Below are 14927 nucleotides of genomic sequence, written 5' to 3'. Positions count from 1 at the left end.
ATGTGGACTAACATCAGCGTACTGCATTTGGGTAAGATGTCTCCATCTATGCTATTTGCTACACAGTGGCATCTTAATCAATGTGGGGAAGACCAGCTGGATTGGGGACCGCCTAGGGTGACTGTAACACCCTGTGATTCAAGGTTAGGTGGGACTTGTTGGCAGGCTGAGATCAGGGCAAATTCAAGTGAAAATTAAATTAAATTGGTTGCTAAACACTCTGTGACCTGCAGACCATCCAGGAATGCTCACTTATGTCCCGTGGAGACCCTGCTGAGATCACCCTGAAGCATCACACACATGCAGAACAAAGTCAAGGTAAAGACCACTCCTTACCAGCCAAAGGTCAGACTTTCCTACTGAAGAGTGGCAAGTTGACTGACAGCTGCAGCTTCTTTGTGCTATTCCCTGGAGGAACCCAAGGAAACAAACACTTCCCAGATAGGAGGGATTTCAAAAAACAGTCAAATTATTGTTGCAAGAACTTAAGTGAGAAAACACCTTCAAGGCCAGATATAAATACAAGGCATGTGGTTTCAATAGAGCTATGCCTAACTACATGAGGCCCAAATCTTGTTCTCAATGATAAGCAGGAGTATGGCTGATGCTCTGTTACAAATTCAGAAATGACCAGTTATCAGACACTAGACCTCATCTGCACTGTACTGAAAAAACTGCAGGAACTACGCTGACTTCATCCATTTTAATCTCCCATGAGAGAACTGATTTGAAATATGAAATGGCAGTTCACAATTACTTAAGAAAAGCAGAATCTGAAAAGTGCTTTTGAAATAACCCGCTTTTACATCAGCAGAGCCATATTATCCCTGATATTATTGATGTTGTTGTTTTACTGATGAAGAAATAGAAGCACGTAAGATTAAATAATTGCCATAGAATAGACTTTTCTGATCGAGGAACAGAAATCAGATCTCCTGAATGAAAACTCTGTGCTCTGTTTTCTTTCTTCCTCTCTGTGAATCTGATCAAACACCACTAATAAGAGAGAGATTTGCATTTGATTTCAGTATGTACAGAATCAGGCTGACAAATGATTATGTGTATCAAATTGAAGTTATCATATCACAGGAAAAACTGTCATTCCTCTAAGTGAATTTGTGTCAGACAAATTTGTGTCAAACAAAAGAAGACAAAGTTCTTCTCGCCTCGCCTCGCGTCTCCTCTCCGCTTCTCTCCTCTTCTCCATATCTTATGCTTGTTAAACTCTTTTTAAAGACTTGTTAGGATATATTGCAATTAGGATATATAGTAGGCTATAGCAGTTAGCAAAACAGATTGACAGACTCTCCAGAGCTCTATACAGCATGAGTTTTTCACTTTCAAAGTTTGTACAAATTAGAAAACAAATAAATGAGATAATACTTTTTTTTTCCTTCATAAGCTTTTTTCTTGGTGATTTAAAGCTGCCTGCCTGAAATGTCCGTCAGAGGAAAAAAGATTAGTGTCAGTGTTACTTCAATAAGAAAAAGCTTTTATAATAATTTTAGATTTTTCAATGTGTTGTAAGAACAACCCAAACATTTCTTCAAATAAGCAAGCTTGACACTTACATCTTCACAATACATAGCAGCTTATGTGTTAAAAAAACCCAAACAACTCAGACTGAGACTTTGCAAATCCAAACAGTCCACCATAGAAATGGTTCTCATCAGGAGACTGATGAAAACAAGAGCAAATCCTGAAGAACACCAGTTGGCTATGTGGCTCAGAGAATGCTGCAGTGGGAAGAAGGGTAAGGATCCAGATGGAATTAAACAGACATTTGAATGCTTTGTGCTGAAAACTGTTATTTCCATATGCGTCGAGTGGACTCATGCTGCCAGATTGGGATCACAATGCTTTTTTCCTCTTTGTATAAGTACAAACTGTCAGAGCCATGAGGGCACTGGCATCTCTGACTGTCCCTGCCAGCCTCTCCTGGGGCGTCCCACCACTCTGCCCATGGTCCAGGACCCTGTTTCAGCCCAGCTGACCCCCACCCACAGGCTGACGTCCTGGTCTGGCCTCGGATGCTGGGGGTGCCTCCGGCTGCCTCCAGGCTGCCCTGGTCCCTGCTGGGGTGATGGGACGGGCTCTGGCTGGCGAGACCCTGCCCTGCCACCCTGTGGGGAGCTCCATCGCTCCCAGCCCTAGGGAGCAGCCAGTCCTCGTCTGACACAAACACCTCCACAAGATGTGAAGTTGTAGAACATCAGACCCGTCAACTAGAAACGCAGGTCCTGTGTGAGTGCTTGCTGGGTACCAACAGAGTTGCCAGAGAGTGGGCCTGGGTGGAGCTGGTGTTCCTGTGAAGCCTGATGGGAGGCGGGATGCATTGTCCCTTCTGCTCTTCTATGGAAACACAAGCCTTTGTTTCAATAAGAAAATACTATACCATATAGAATTTAAAGTGAATTTTATTTTACAGGTCCAAACTGTTTAGAGATGTCTTTCTAATGTGCATGTCCTTCAGTCTTGCAAAGAGGTCAACCTCACTGAAAATCAAGTTGTTATTTAAAGGCTTGATTTAATCAGGAAGAAGCATACTTAAAAAAACGTGCTATTACCCAAAAGCAGACATTACATAAATTTCATTCTATTTTTATATCTTCCTGGCTCCGATCTCCTGAATCTGACATTAACCATAACAATCACACATGTGACTAAACCAGGCCAAATTCTCCTTTTTCTATTCCAGTATAAATATAGAAATAATACTGTTGAAATAATAGCTTTGAGGTAAACTCACTCCACAAGAACAGGATTTTTCTCAGAACAGCCACAGTCAGGAAAGTATGCTGATTTTGAAGCCAGATTTTTATCTCCTGTACTGGCAAGTTAGAGCACCAGCGTGGAGAAGACCACCAGGGTTAATGTGAGAGCCTGGCAGTCCCAGAGGCTGGGGACTTACATTAATGTGGGTGGCATTTTGAAAAGCACGTGAGGCTTCAAAGCTCTTGTGCCATTTTCAAAACACCTTAGGCTTTCAGAAGTTCAAGCCCCACTGATTTACAGTAAGGCTCAAGCTTTTAAATGTGTTTATTGTTTGTGCCGATGAGACACAGCCTCCTAAGACTCACAGCTCTGTGAGATTGAGCTTCACAGCCACAACCTCTCTCTTAAGTTTGACTCTTTGGTTTCATGTTGAGGCTCTCTGTTTGGTGCTCCTGAACATGCCAATGGTGCACCAAGGGTCAGAAGATGGAGACCTTGCAGCTAACTCTGGGCAGTGGATAATGCAGTGCCCTGTGGACATAGCCCTGCAAGAAAGCTAGCAATATTTGCATGGCTACAGGTTGCTTGGGCATTGAGCTATGTCAGGTGTGCACAGTCTGGGTCTCACATTGCTGTCCTGAGTATCTGTGTTGCACAGCACTGCTCCCGCAGATGTGCCTGAAGAGACGCTCTGCAGAAACTCTAGGCTAAGGCAGCCTATATACCAACCTCCAGTTGGTATATCACAGGTTTTATGGTTCATTCATTTGGACTTGGGTACCCCATTCCCCCCAAGATGCATTTTCTATGTGTGAAAGTCATATGTAAAAGTTGGAACTTATAGGAACTTTTGTAGATTCAGTCCAAAGGTCTTAGCACCACAAAGTTATTTCTTACCCAGGAATATTTAATTCCAGAATGCTGATTTTCTGTCTGTTTTCAAATGCACAATTTTGCAGTTATCTTTTGAAGGTTCTCAAACAGGGACCTGGGAGCTGTAGTGAGTTTTTTTCCGGACTGTTATTATCTCAGCTCTGTTGTGCAGTTCTGCTGTTCCTGGGAGCACAGCTTGGCTAGCATGGAGCACTTGAGAAATTCCTGCTTTTATGCTGCAACATATAAACTCTCAGTAATAAAATTCAGAGTAGTTCAAGATAATTAAATTCATACTATAAGGCTTTTACAACGCCTTCCATCTTCTAAGTGTCTTATAAATAAAAACTAATTAGTCCTCCACAGTCTTGTCAGACATGCATACTTATCCAAATTTTGAAGTTATAAAATTTATACTTTATCCTACCTTTGCACTCCCCAGTATGTTAAGGACTGTTTACAATATCATCTGGATTGAAGGGACCACAGTATTTAGCAAGCCATTTCTAGCTGGGGATTTGCCCATGTAGGCAAAACTTCCAGTTCCCCTCCTGGGAAAGCTAATGGCTTGCTGTGTTGCAGCAGCAGTGCAGAGAGACCCTTTGTATACTTAAAAATATTGCTAACTTACCTATGACTGTTTGCACTGTGAAAAATTTACTCCTGTCAAGCCCCGGACAGATGTCTTCTTCCATGTACAGCAGAACAGGGACAAGAGGTTGCCACTCAGCTGAACATAGCTGCTCCCCGCCCCAGGTCATAGCCTCCGCTACTCCTCTGGCACTGAAGTCTATGGGAGCCCTCCCCAGCTTGCTTCAGGGGAAATCAACCACCTTAGTCCTGCCCAAGCATTTAAATTGCTCCTTTGGTCTTTGCCTAGTTTGATGTAGAATGTGGTCCCTGGCTGGATGCCTATTTTTCCGCAGGGTTCCCAGAAAGGCACATTGCCTGGGTGATACCATTTGACAAATTCCAGAAGAAAACAATGTGCTGGGGGAGGAGTGTCCCTTTCAGGGTCTGGAAGCTTTCTTCTGATGATTATCTTTTCAAATGGTGAACACTCTTCTTTGGTACAATATGCTGTCACCAAGGGAGCAACTGGGTGAAGGAGGATCCATCTTCAGAGGTGTCCGTGATCTAATAAATGACATTTACCTTGAGGGGATGAGAATGAAGCCATGCTCAGGGACTAGAACATATTCAGCCAGAAATCCAGCAAAGTTCCCAAAGTTGTTCTTTCTGTGTGTGTCCTGAGCTCACTTTGCTGGCTGGTCCCCATCATTCACCCCTGTGCAAAGCGATTGCTCTCATGATAGGAGCTCTTTATGGACTTTTGCTCACAAAGCCCAGGTGTGAACACAAGTGAGCACAAGGCACAAGGCAGTGGAAGTTCGTCCCCTACAACCTGTAGCAATAATCTATGACTTTTTTTCTTGTTTGTCCTCATGTACCTTGCAGTCTGACATTTTCTTTTTGTGCCCTCTGTTTTTCCTCTTTCCATGCCATCCAAAATGGTTTTCCCAGTCTGTTCTCCATTTCTCTTCTATCATCACAAGGTTGGTAAAGCAGAATGATCTAAGATAGGAGATGGAAATTCTCCTGGCAAGGGCTGGGGAGGAACCAAAAAGACGAAGCCTGCCTGAACTGAAAAGCACTCTATGGGAGATGGGCACACTGCTCTAGGCATCTATCCACATCTTTAGATGCCTACATACTTCCACATGCTTGACTCCAGTTCAGATTCATAATTAACCCTGCAAATTGCAGATCATCCCTGAAGGCAGCTTGTAATTTATGGCTCCTGTCTCTTTTATTTTAAGGAAATAGAAAAAACCTTTTAAAGAAGCCTGTACCCGAGGTGTAGGGACACTTGTATCCTGAGTCTTCCAGTGTTAAATCCTGGCCATTTTTCTCTACATTGCAAGCAAACATATTATTGTCTCCATGTTAATTGCCAACTGTAAGCAACTGGCCTAGCTTCTCGGCTCTCTGTCAAGACAAATTCTGTCAGGTTTCATTTATTTGTGTGTTCTGGTACAGCTGGCAGTGAAACTGCTTTGCCTGCCAGCCCTCATGTTAAAATTCCCCCCATCTGAGTCAGACTATCTCACTGATAACATGCTTTGACCAGCTTCTAGGGCACTCCCAAATAATGGGAATGGCTGGAACCAGAAAGAGAGACTATGTTTCAAGTCAGACACTGAGAAATAAAATGACTTCCACTCCTTTGATATTTTGAAAATCAGACACATTGAACTTCTGGTCTTGATTATAGGCGCTCTATTTTCCGTGAAGGCTTGTGACATGGTTGAAGAATCTGACTGCATTCAATGTAGTTATGAAGGAGACTGTTCAAACATGACTGAGTACAAACTTAAGTGAGTGAGACCATTAAATGTCAGCATTGCTAATAAGGCCTTTAAGGATTATTTTCTCAGAAATATTTAGCTCATGTTCCTTCCCACAGGCTGACTATCCCTTTGGGCACCATCAGCCATTCTGGGACTGGGAATCAAAAGTCAGACTGCTCAAAAAGTGGCAGGTCACTCTCCCTTTCTTACACAAGGGAAGAAAAGACAATGTAAAGCCATGTGAAGATTGCTGGATTGCGTAGCTAACCCAAGGAGTGTGGTGGTGGCCAGCTGCAGTCTTAATTCCTTAGAGTAAGGCATGGTCTTACAGGTGGAGCTCTGAAGTCCAGCTGTGTTATAGTCCCCATAACACAATACAAGCTGGGAGATGCGTAAACCTGTGCCCAACTGAAGGTGAATGCTCATTGTAAAATACCTGGGAAAAAAATCCATAATTAAGACTTCTATTTTAAATAGCATAAAATTCATACAGTGCAAAGAAACGGCAGAGCGTGGCGTGCTAAACTGCAAGCCACTGTTTCTGAGGTTTTGTAGAAAAGTCAGTGGTGGTGGCAAATTGAATGGCAGGTTTGGACCCTTCAGGCATGTGGACACAGCTGATTTTTGTGGATCATGTTTTGAGAGGGAAAAGACAGGCATAGTTTGTGAGATTTCAAGCTAATTGTTGAGGGTGTCTCTCTCTGCTTCTCATCCTGACTTATTACCTCCTTCTCCACCTTGTTTCTCCTACCACAGCTCTCCTGGGTGGGAGAGCTGGGGAAGGACTGTACATCCCACAGTGGGGATGCAAGGTAGCGATGTGAGGTAGTATGGGTAGTAGGGTAGTATGAGCCTTTGCTATTGGAAAGCCAGAGTACATATAGACTATCTTGTTCTACACCACTAAGCCATTGCCAGTGCTGCAGACAGAAAAGGCCCAGGAGCATCGCCACTTCTCATCTACATCTTTCTACACAAGGAAGTTAAAACACATCTTCTGCTCCTCCTCAAATAGTTGTGCATATGTATTGGAAGTGAATTCAAAGCTAGCAAGGAAAGACAAAAGTAAGAACATAGCCAGGATAACTTATGACTAATAATTACTGGCTTTTGACCCAGCTTTTATTTATAACAGATTCATGGGAAATCTTCTAGGATTGTTTCAAAACAATGCCAATTAGAAAATTTTAGAATTAAGCCCTGCATAGCTGGACAAGGGAAGAAGATTAGATCATATACCAGGAAGTCTCAAAACTGGGCATTTTCTACAATCCCTTAATTCCTAAGCTTAAAAAAATGTTAATGACATAGTCTGAGTATATTAGTAATGAAGTGAGATTCCTTAAAGGCTTGATGTTAAAGACCCTCTCTGCCCAGCACCTAGCTTCGATTGGAATGTAACATACAGAGTATCTTCTCAAGGTAGATCATAGAATCATAGAATCACAGAATCATAGAATAGTTTGGGTTGGAAGGGACCTTTAAAGGTCATCTAGTCCAAACTCCCTGCCGTGAGCAGGAACATCTTCAACTAGATCAGGTTGCTCAGCACCCCCTCCAACCTGACCTTGAAAGTTTCCAGGGATGGGGCATCTACCACCTCTCTGGGCAACCTGTGCCAGTGCTTCACCACCCTCATTGTAAAAAATTTCTTCCTTATATCTAGTCTGAATCTACCCTCTTTTAGATTAAACCCCCTTGTCCTATTGCTAAAGGCCCTACTAAAAAGTCTGTCCCCATCTTTCTTATACGCCCCCTTTAAGTATTGAAAGGCACAGTATGGCTCCCTAGAGCCTTCTCTTCTCCAGGCTGAACAACCCAACTCTCTCAGCTTTTCCTCTAAGGAGAGGTGTTCCATTCCTCTGATCATTTTTGTGGCCCTCCTCTGGACCAATTCCAACAGGTCCATGTCTTTCCTGTACTGAGGACTCCAGAGCTGGACACAGTACTCCAGGTGGGGTCTCTCAAGAGCAGAGTAGAGGGGGAGAATCACCTCCCTCAACCTGCTGGCCACGCTTCTTGTGATGCTTCTTTTGATTCTTTAGATCTGTCAACAGACTGCAACAAGGTATTAGGTCCAGAATAGCTTTTTTAATATTTTTCCAATATCGAATGAATCAGATGATCTTTTGGGTTTATGCACAAGGGCAGTGATTATGCTGCTTGTGCAATTTGAACAGTGACAGAACAAATGAATCTGCCACCCTCACTTAGAAAAGCTGTTCCAGAAATCACTGCACATTAGAACTGATCAGCATGCCTATCGCCTTCCAGTGAATGCCTTGGTGTGCACTCTTGCTCTACCTAGTGGATTTGGAACCTATTGAAATGCCATTTTCTAAACTTGGAATAACATTATTCTAACCCTGTGTTCATATCATTCTCATTATTATTTTTGGTGATGGTTTTGATGAAGATGATTTTTATTGTTGTGAACAAGAATACCATGTGCTTGTTCTAGCTTTCAATATTTGGAAAAAAGAATGAGCTCCTCAAATGTTGTTTTTCCCTGAAGAAAAATTATTTGGCATATATAAATGACTTTTTTTCCTTCACCAGTTTATGGACAAAAGTTTGTATCTCTGAAAAGGACAACCAGAAGCCAGGTCCAAAGTGTAACTTATGACTCACTTTCTGCCTACCAGTTAACTCTCTGTGATCAGGTATTTCACTGCAACTTAGGTGACTCCTGAGAAAGTGATCTGGGAGGTCTATTCCATCCTCTAACTTCATAAGCCCAGGTGAACTGAAATCTCTGATTTTGGCCTCCTAATTCAGCCTGAAATTTCAAAAGCATGGCCATATGTTATCATCCACTTTTAACATTACAATTTACCTTTTAGAGCACTCACCAGGAAACAGAGGGCATGGGTTCAACACTGTACATCTTTCCTTGGTCTGAGGAGATTCACACTTTCCAAGCAACTGCTGCAATAACAGAGAGGCGCCTTCCACCCCTCCTTTTAAAACTGGACCATTACGCAGGAACATATGCAAAAGTCTGAAATCAAAGGGCAAGAGAAGTCCTGATTCTGCGGCCTAATGCGTGGTTTCCCAAATGTCATTTGTTGGGTACCACTGTTGGAAGCAGCCTTCTGTATTCCCCCCAAGCCTAAATTCAGGACTGTAAACATCATCACCTGAACATTACCACCATTTCCTCCCAATTCCAGCTCTGTTCCCCTTCCTGCAGTCCCACCATTCTGCTTCACAGCCCCATCACTCCTTAAGACCCCCAACCCATAGCTGGAAGTTCCACGTATTCCCCTCTATGCCTTCTCCTTCCCAAATTGGTTCTCCAACCACAATGCCCCAGCCATCTAAGGCACATCCCCATCTCAACCCCATTCCCCTCACCTTCCCCAAATGACTTTTTTCCCATGGCCTTAGCAGAAGCACATGCCCCAGACTAATTAATTTCCTGTAGGCACATGAGAAGAACAGCAGGGGAGGTCTGGGAGCTGGAGACAGCTTCACGCATCAATAAGTTACTGGCCAGCCAGTGACAGGAGCAGCTGTGTGAGGGCTCTTACTCTGATTTGTGAAAGATCTTGGACATAGGCAAAACCAGCAGTTGTTGAGATTGTTTTTGCTTGGCTTGTTGTTATGTGCAACACAGTGTGGGAACATCTAGCCTACTGATTCAGACTTTCATCTGGCAAAGGGCAGTTTTTGTTCCAGTCCTTGATCCTTAGCTCATGTCTGCTTCTTATCCATCAGCTTTGTGTAAAATGCATAAGCAGTCTTAGGTATGAACTCCCTCCAAGCTGCTCCCTCCTGGCTAAGTGCTTAAAGTTGTTCTTCTCTGCACAGAGCTTTGCTGTCCCTGATTTAAGTCCTATGAAAATCCACGAGCTTTATTTGGGTACCCTCAGTACTACATCAGAGCAAATGTCGCTGTGAAGTTTCTGCTTGTACCTAACTACTGCCTTGGAGTTATCATTTGCTGCTCTGTTGTAATGTCAAGCATTCATATGTTAATCCATTCTTGGAGGCTGTTGTGCCTGACTGTACTGTAAGGCTTTATTAAATGACAGCAAAATTAATAGTTTTGTTTCTGCCAATTTGATACAAGATGCTTAACATGAAAAGCAGAATATACATCACTGAAGAGAATTTCTGAGCATTGCTATTTCTCTCCAACTACAATATTTACATGCTTTTTTCTGCATTGCCGTTGATACCAAGACAGCTTCTAATTTTCTATTCTGTAAAACAGAAAAGATTCTTCATGAAGACTGTGTACGTGTACGTGTATGTCTATGTGTATGTGTATATGCTGGTCTTTTTCCATGCTGAATAGATTTGACCATGCCACATACCAGTTGAACTATCATGAACTGCAAATAAATGTAACAGTTTGGGTTTTTAAATCAATCAGTCAGTGCCAGTCAATATCACAGAGAAGAGAATGGGAACAATGATTTCTAGATTAATGCACTTTGCAACTTCTTTAATTCTGATTTTGAGAATGACTCTGAGTTTCACTGTAAAAAAAGGTAGATGGTATTTCACACAGATACTTTTCTGAATCCCCCACTCCATTTCTTCTTTTTCTCCCCACAGAAACCAGTGGACTCTGATTTCCTTGAATGCTGTAAATTAGCTCTGAAGGAATGGACAACTCCAACAAAAACCCCCACACAAGTCTTCTGAGAAGCCAGCAAAGGAACTAGAAAAAACAGCTTGACTTGCAAAATCTCACCTGACCCATGACTGACTCTCTGTTAATGCAACACTAATTTAAGACACCTTTGTACATCAGGTACTGCAACTCCTCAGCATGTTACTGTTTGTACAGTGTTTTTTCTTTAGTCTCCCAGTATATAGTGGAATAGAGAAATCCAATTTACATTCAATTGTTTATGAAAACACTCAAATACTATATATAAAGCTTTAAACAATTTTATTGCAAGACACTGCAGCACAATTCATTTCATATGACAGTCCAAGCCGGGCTTAAATATCCCAACCTGTTAGCAGCCCATTCACACTCCATCCATTCCCCACAGGGCAGCTGCCTGATTCGACCTTACCAATTAGGGTGAAGCGGTTATTTGTGCTGTGGTCATCAGGGTTTCCAACCAGGCACTGAAGCTGTAGCTCTCTTACTGGTATCCTTTCTGCAGGCTCAGCAAGTTTCTGCTGCAGTTATTCAGGTCGGAGATTCCTTTGTAACCATAAGGGCAAATTTCAAAATGAAATGAAGGTGTAAGCTTTGTCCTCACTAGAAGAGACTGCTCCTATGGGCACATCCTCCTAGCACAGATGTAACTCCCTCCAGCAAGGTTTGTCTCCGTAAAGTTTATACAGGTCCCAAAGACAAAATAAACTATGCACGCAAAGGACTTTGCATTGAAAAATCCAGATTCTTTTTTTAACGTGTCAAAATTTGGTCCAAAAAAGCTGGTATTTGCCATTTATACTATGTCAGTCTACAGGCTACTTGAAAGACATACAGTAACATATACAGTGACCAGAGAAAGGTCCAACCTGACAGACTTTCCTCCTTGCCTCTTACATGGATTCTGGTAATGCAGAAATCGCAGGTTGATCTCTGCACGTGTACCTGTGCATAATGCACCACAGCCTCACACTTATTAGCATATTCAGAGCCATCTCCATTTGACTAGAGTGCCAAAATGTGCATAAATAGTCCTATTTGTATGTATTTTTTCCAGATCCAAGAATGATTGTGTTGCTTTGCATTACAAGTTTTGCCATCTACACAAGTGAACAACCTCTTCAAAGCCAGTTCAAAGGAGAAAACTACTACACCAGATACATCTGTAGCATCCCTGGTTTGCCAGGCCCTGCAGGGCCCCCCGGAGCTGGCGGATCCCCGGGGCCACACGGACGCATTGGTCTTCCAGGAAGAGATGGTAGAGATGGCAGGAAGGGAGAAAAAGGTGAAAAAGGGAGCGCAGGTATTGAATATTTGTGTCATCTAACACAGTAGTACAACAAAGTAAGACCTTTCATCATCACTGTTATACATATATATATATAACTGTGTATAATATATATATACACACACACAATGAATGTGTGTATGTGCCTATGTGGGTTTAAGTGTGATGCATGTATATATAGTGAGAGAAAGAAAATAGGCAGATATATTTTAGATATGTCTAATACGCATATACTGAAATCTGTATAAATAAATGTAAATGCATAGCCTTCCTGCGCATAGATGCTAAGAAAAAGTTTGGGAAAAATGAAGCATGTGTGATGTCAAATAAATAGTCTCATTTGTGCCATTAGCCAGGAATAAAAGATTAGCAGGTATTTAGGTACACACTAAAAATGCCCAAATAGTAAGAGATATTTAATGCACAAGTATCATTACATAGGTAGCCACGCTGCTGTGCTTCCCATCAGCAGTGCCCAAAGTTCAGTCAGCAATGGACTGGTTATGCATAAAATTCTTCAATGTGTAATCAAGACATATGAAGAAAAGCAGGAATATAGAAACAAAGGGCCCCCGGGCTGTGGAGCCCGGTCCTCTGTTCTAACCTGCCATTCCTTTTGCAAACTTACTAGAGGATTTTGAAAGTATTTTTGGAGTATTTTGAAATTCTGACCATGTTCTTCTTGTTTGTTCAGGCACACACAGTAGCCCACACAATCATTTACTGAGATGATATGTGCAATGATTAACTAACTTAAAATGTTTTTGAAGGTTTAAGAGGAAAGACTGGGCCATTAGGACCAGCTGGAGAGAAAGGAGACCAAGGTCAGTGTGGTAAAAAAGGACCTGGAGGATTGACTGGTGCCAAAGGTGAAGTAGGTCCAGCTGGACCACCTGGACCTAAGGGAGATAAAGGAGACCGAGGAGAGCCAGGGGCACCAGGGGTCTGTAAGTGTGGAAAGATAGTGCTGAAATCTGCGTTTTCTGTTGGCATCACCACCAGCTACCCAGAGGAAAGACTGCCAATTGTATTCAATAAAGTCCTCTTCAATGAGGGGGAGCATTACAACCCTTCCACAGGGAAGTTTATTTGTGCCATCCCAGGGATTTATTATTTTTCTTATGATATCACCTTAGCAAACAAGCATCTTGCGATTGGGCTGGTTCACAATGGGAAGTACCGGATAAAGACGTTTGATGCAAACACAGGCAACCATGATGTAGCTTCTGGATCCACAGTAATCTACCTTCAGCCAGAAGACGAAGTATGGCTTGAGATCTTCTACACTGACCAAAATGGTCTCTTTTCTGATCCAACGTGGGCAGACAGTTTGTTTTCTGGATTTCTCTTATACGTTGATACAGATTACCTTGACGCTTTATCGGATGCAGATGAGCCCTGAAGCAGATGATGTCAAATGACATTCAAACTGGACTCCCCAGCACAGGATGTTATCTAGCTGTGTGGGGGACACAAAGTTGAAAAAGAATAATCTGGGAGTTTATTTTTGCTTTGATAGGAACCAAATCTGAGCTCATAAGGATCTTTCTAGAAGCTGGATTTTTTACCGAACAGCAGGGATATCAAAAGGAACTGTAATTAACAAAAGACTGCGTCACTCCAGAACTGACTCCTCCTGAAAGTTATGTTTATAAATCTATTTAAACAAATTTAAGATACTGTACATTGGATTTTATATTAAATATATTAAGTTGCAATGTAGAATGGATATTTTGTATATGACATTAAAGTAAACTTGAACAACTGACAGCAATATCATCTTTGGTCATTTTAAGACAGGAAATACATTAAAAAGAGAAAACATTGATTTTAAACAAGAAGAGGAATAAAATAGGGATGTATGCTTCAGGATGCAGCTGAACAGGTCACAAGGACAGTCCCTCTGATATTTACACCAACAAATTATATTAATAATTAACTAACCTCCTAATAAATACATGTAGATTTGTACTAGCTGAGGACTGCCCAATGACAGTCATAAAAGAACAGAACAAAGGTATTAAACATATAAAATAATTAAAAACTGGGAGATTTGAAAACTTGGAGATAGACAGTCAGTATTCAACGTGGGTATTTTCAGTGTAATTCCAAGTGGGTATGCTATTCTTTCAATGCTATTCAGTATCTTAATGAGAAATGTGGAAGAAAATTTAAACTTTTTGCAGAAGAAAATTATGGATGCCAAAAACCTCATAGAACAGTAACCAGTAATGAGAATAAATTATATGGAACAAACCGAGTCACATCATTAAAGCAGACTTACTTATATTCCAATATGGCCAAATGCAATGAAATAAATGTAGGTCACACACAAGATAAAAAACCGCATTCAGAAAATCAGTGAACTTGGAAAAGGTACATGGGACCTCATGGATAATCAGTTAAATATGAGTCATCAGAGTAGGCTGTTGCTACAGCCCTTTGGATGTATGATAAATGGACTTAGAAGTAAGAGTAAGGAGTAGTTACTTACAAAGCTGCTACTTCTGTCAGTGTTTCAAAAACTTACTGGAAAATTAAAAAAAAAAGGTTGCAATTCTACCCATGCAGATTACACAAGAGATATAACAAGGTCAATTTATTTTTCTTGTCAATGAGCTTAAGAGGTGATTTGATCATAGTCTGCAGGTACCCATCTGGAGGTAAAATTTCTGGTAGTAGCTGGCACTTTCTTCTATCAGATAGCAGCACAGCAGGATCCACCTGTGAGAAACTGTATCAATTCCCACCAGAAATGAGGAACCCATCCTATGAAGAAAGGCTGAGAGAGTTGGGGTTGTTCAGCCTCGAGAAGAGAAGGCTTCGGGGAGACCTTATTGCAGCCTATCAGTACTTAAAGGGGGCTCATAAAAAAGATGGCGGCAAACTTTTTAGCAGGGCCTGTTGCAACAGGACAAGAGGGAATGGTTTTAAACTAAAAGAGGGTAGATTTAGACCAGATATAAGGAAGACATTTTTTATGCTGAGGGTGGTGACACACCGGCACAGGTTGCCCAGAGAGGTGGTGGATGCCCCATCCCTGGAAACAATCAAGGTCAGGTTGGACGGGGCTCTG

The 14927-nt window shown here is 41.8% G+C and overlaps 1 protein-coding gene across 2 annotated transcripts in view; it reads left to right on the top strand.

Annotated features, from left to right (window-relative positions):
• Positions 1-13623, top strand: part of C1QTNF7 (C1q and tumor necrosis factor related protein 7) — a 51916-nt gene extending 38293 nt beyond the window's left edge. For both annotated transcript variants that reach the window (XM_009324099.1, XM_009324100.1), the window contains exons 2-4: positions 10506-10704; positions 11621-11866; positions 12622-13623. In XM_009324099.1, coding sequence (XP_009322374.1) covers positions 11629-11866; positions 12622-13253 — 870 coding nt within the window. In that variant the 5' untranslated portion in view covers positions 10506-10704; positions 11621-11628 and the 3' untranslated portion in view covers positions 13254-13623. The remainder of the gene's footprint in view (positions 1-10505; positions 10705-11620; positions 11867-12621) is intronic.
• Positions 13624-14927: the final 1304 nt, after the last annotated feature.

Source organism: Pygoscelis adeliae, unplaced genomic scaffold (genome assembly GCF_000699105.1).
Source record: "Pygoscelis adeliae isolate BGI_AS28 unplaced genomic scaffold, ASM69910v1 Scaffold24, whole genome shotgun sequence".
In the NCBI taxonomy this organism is placed as follows: domain Eukaryota; kingdom Metazoa; phylum Chordata; class Aves; order Sphenisciformes; family Spheniscidae; genus Pygoscelis; species Pygoscelis adeliae.
Note: the sequence above shows the minus strand (reverse complement) of the source record. Positions and strands in the feature narration are given on the sequence as shown.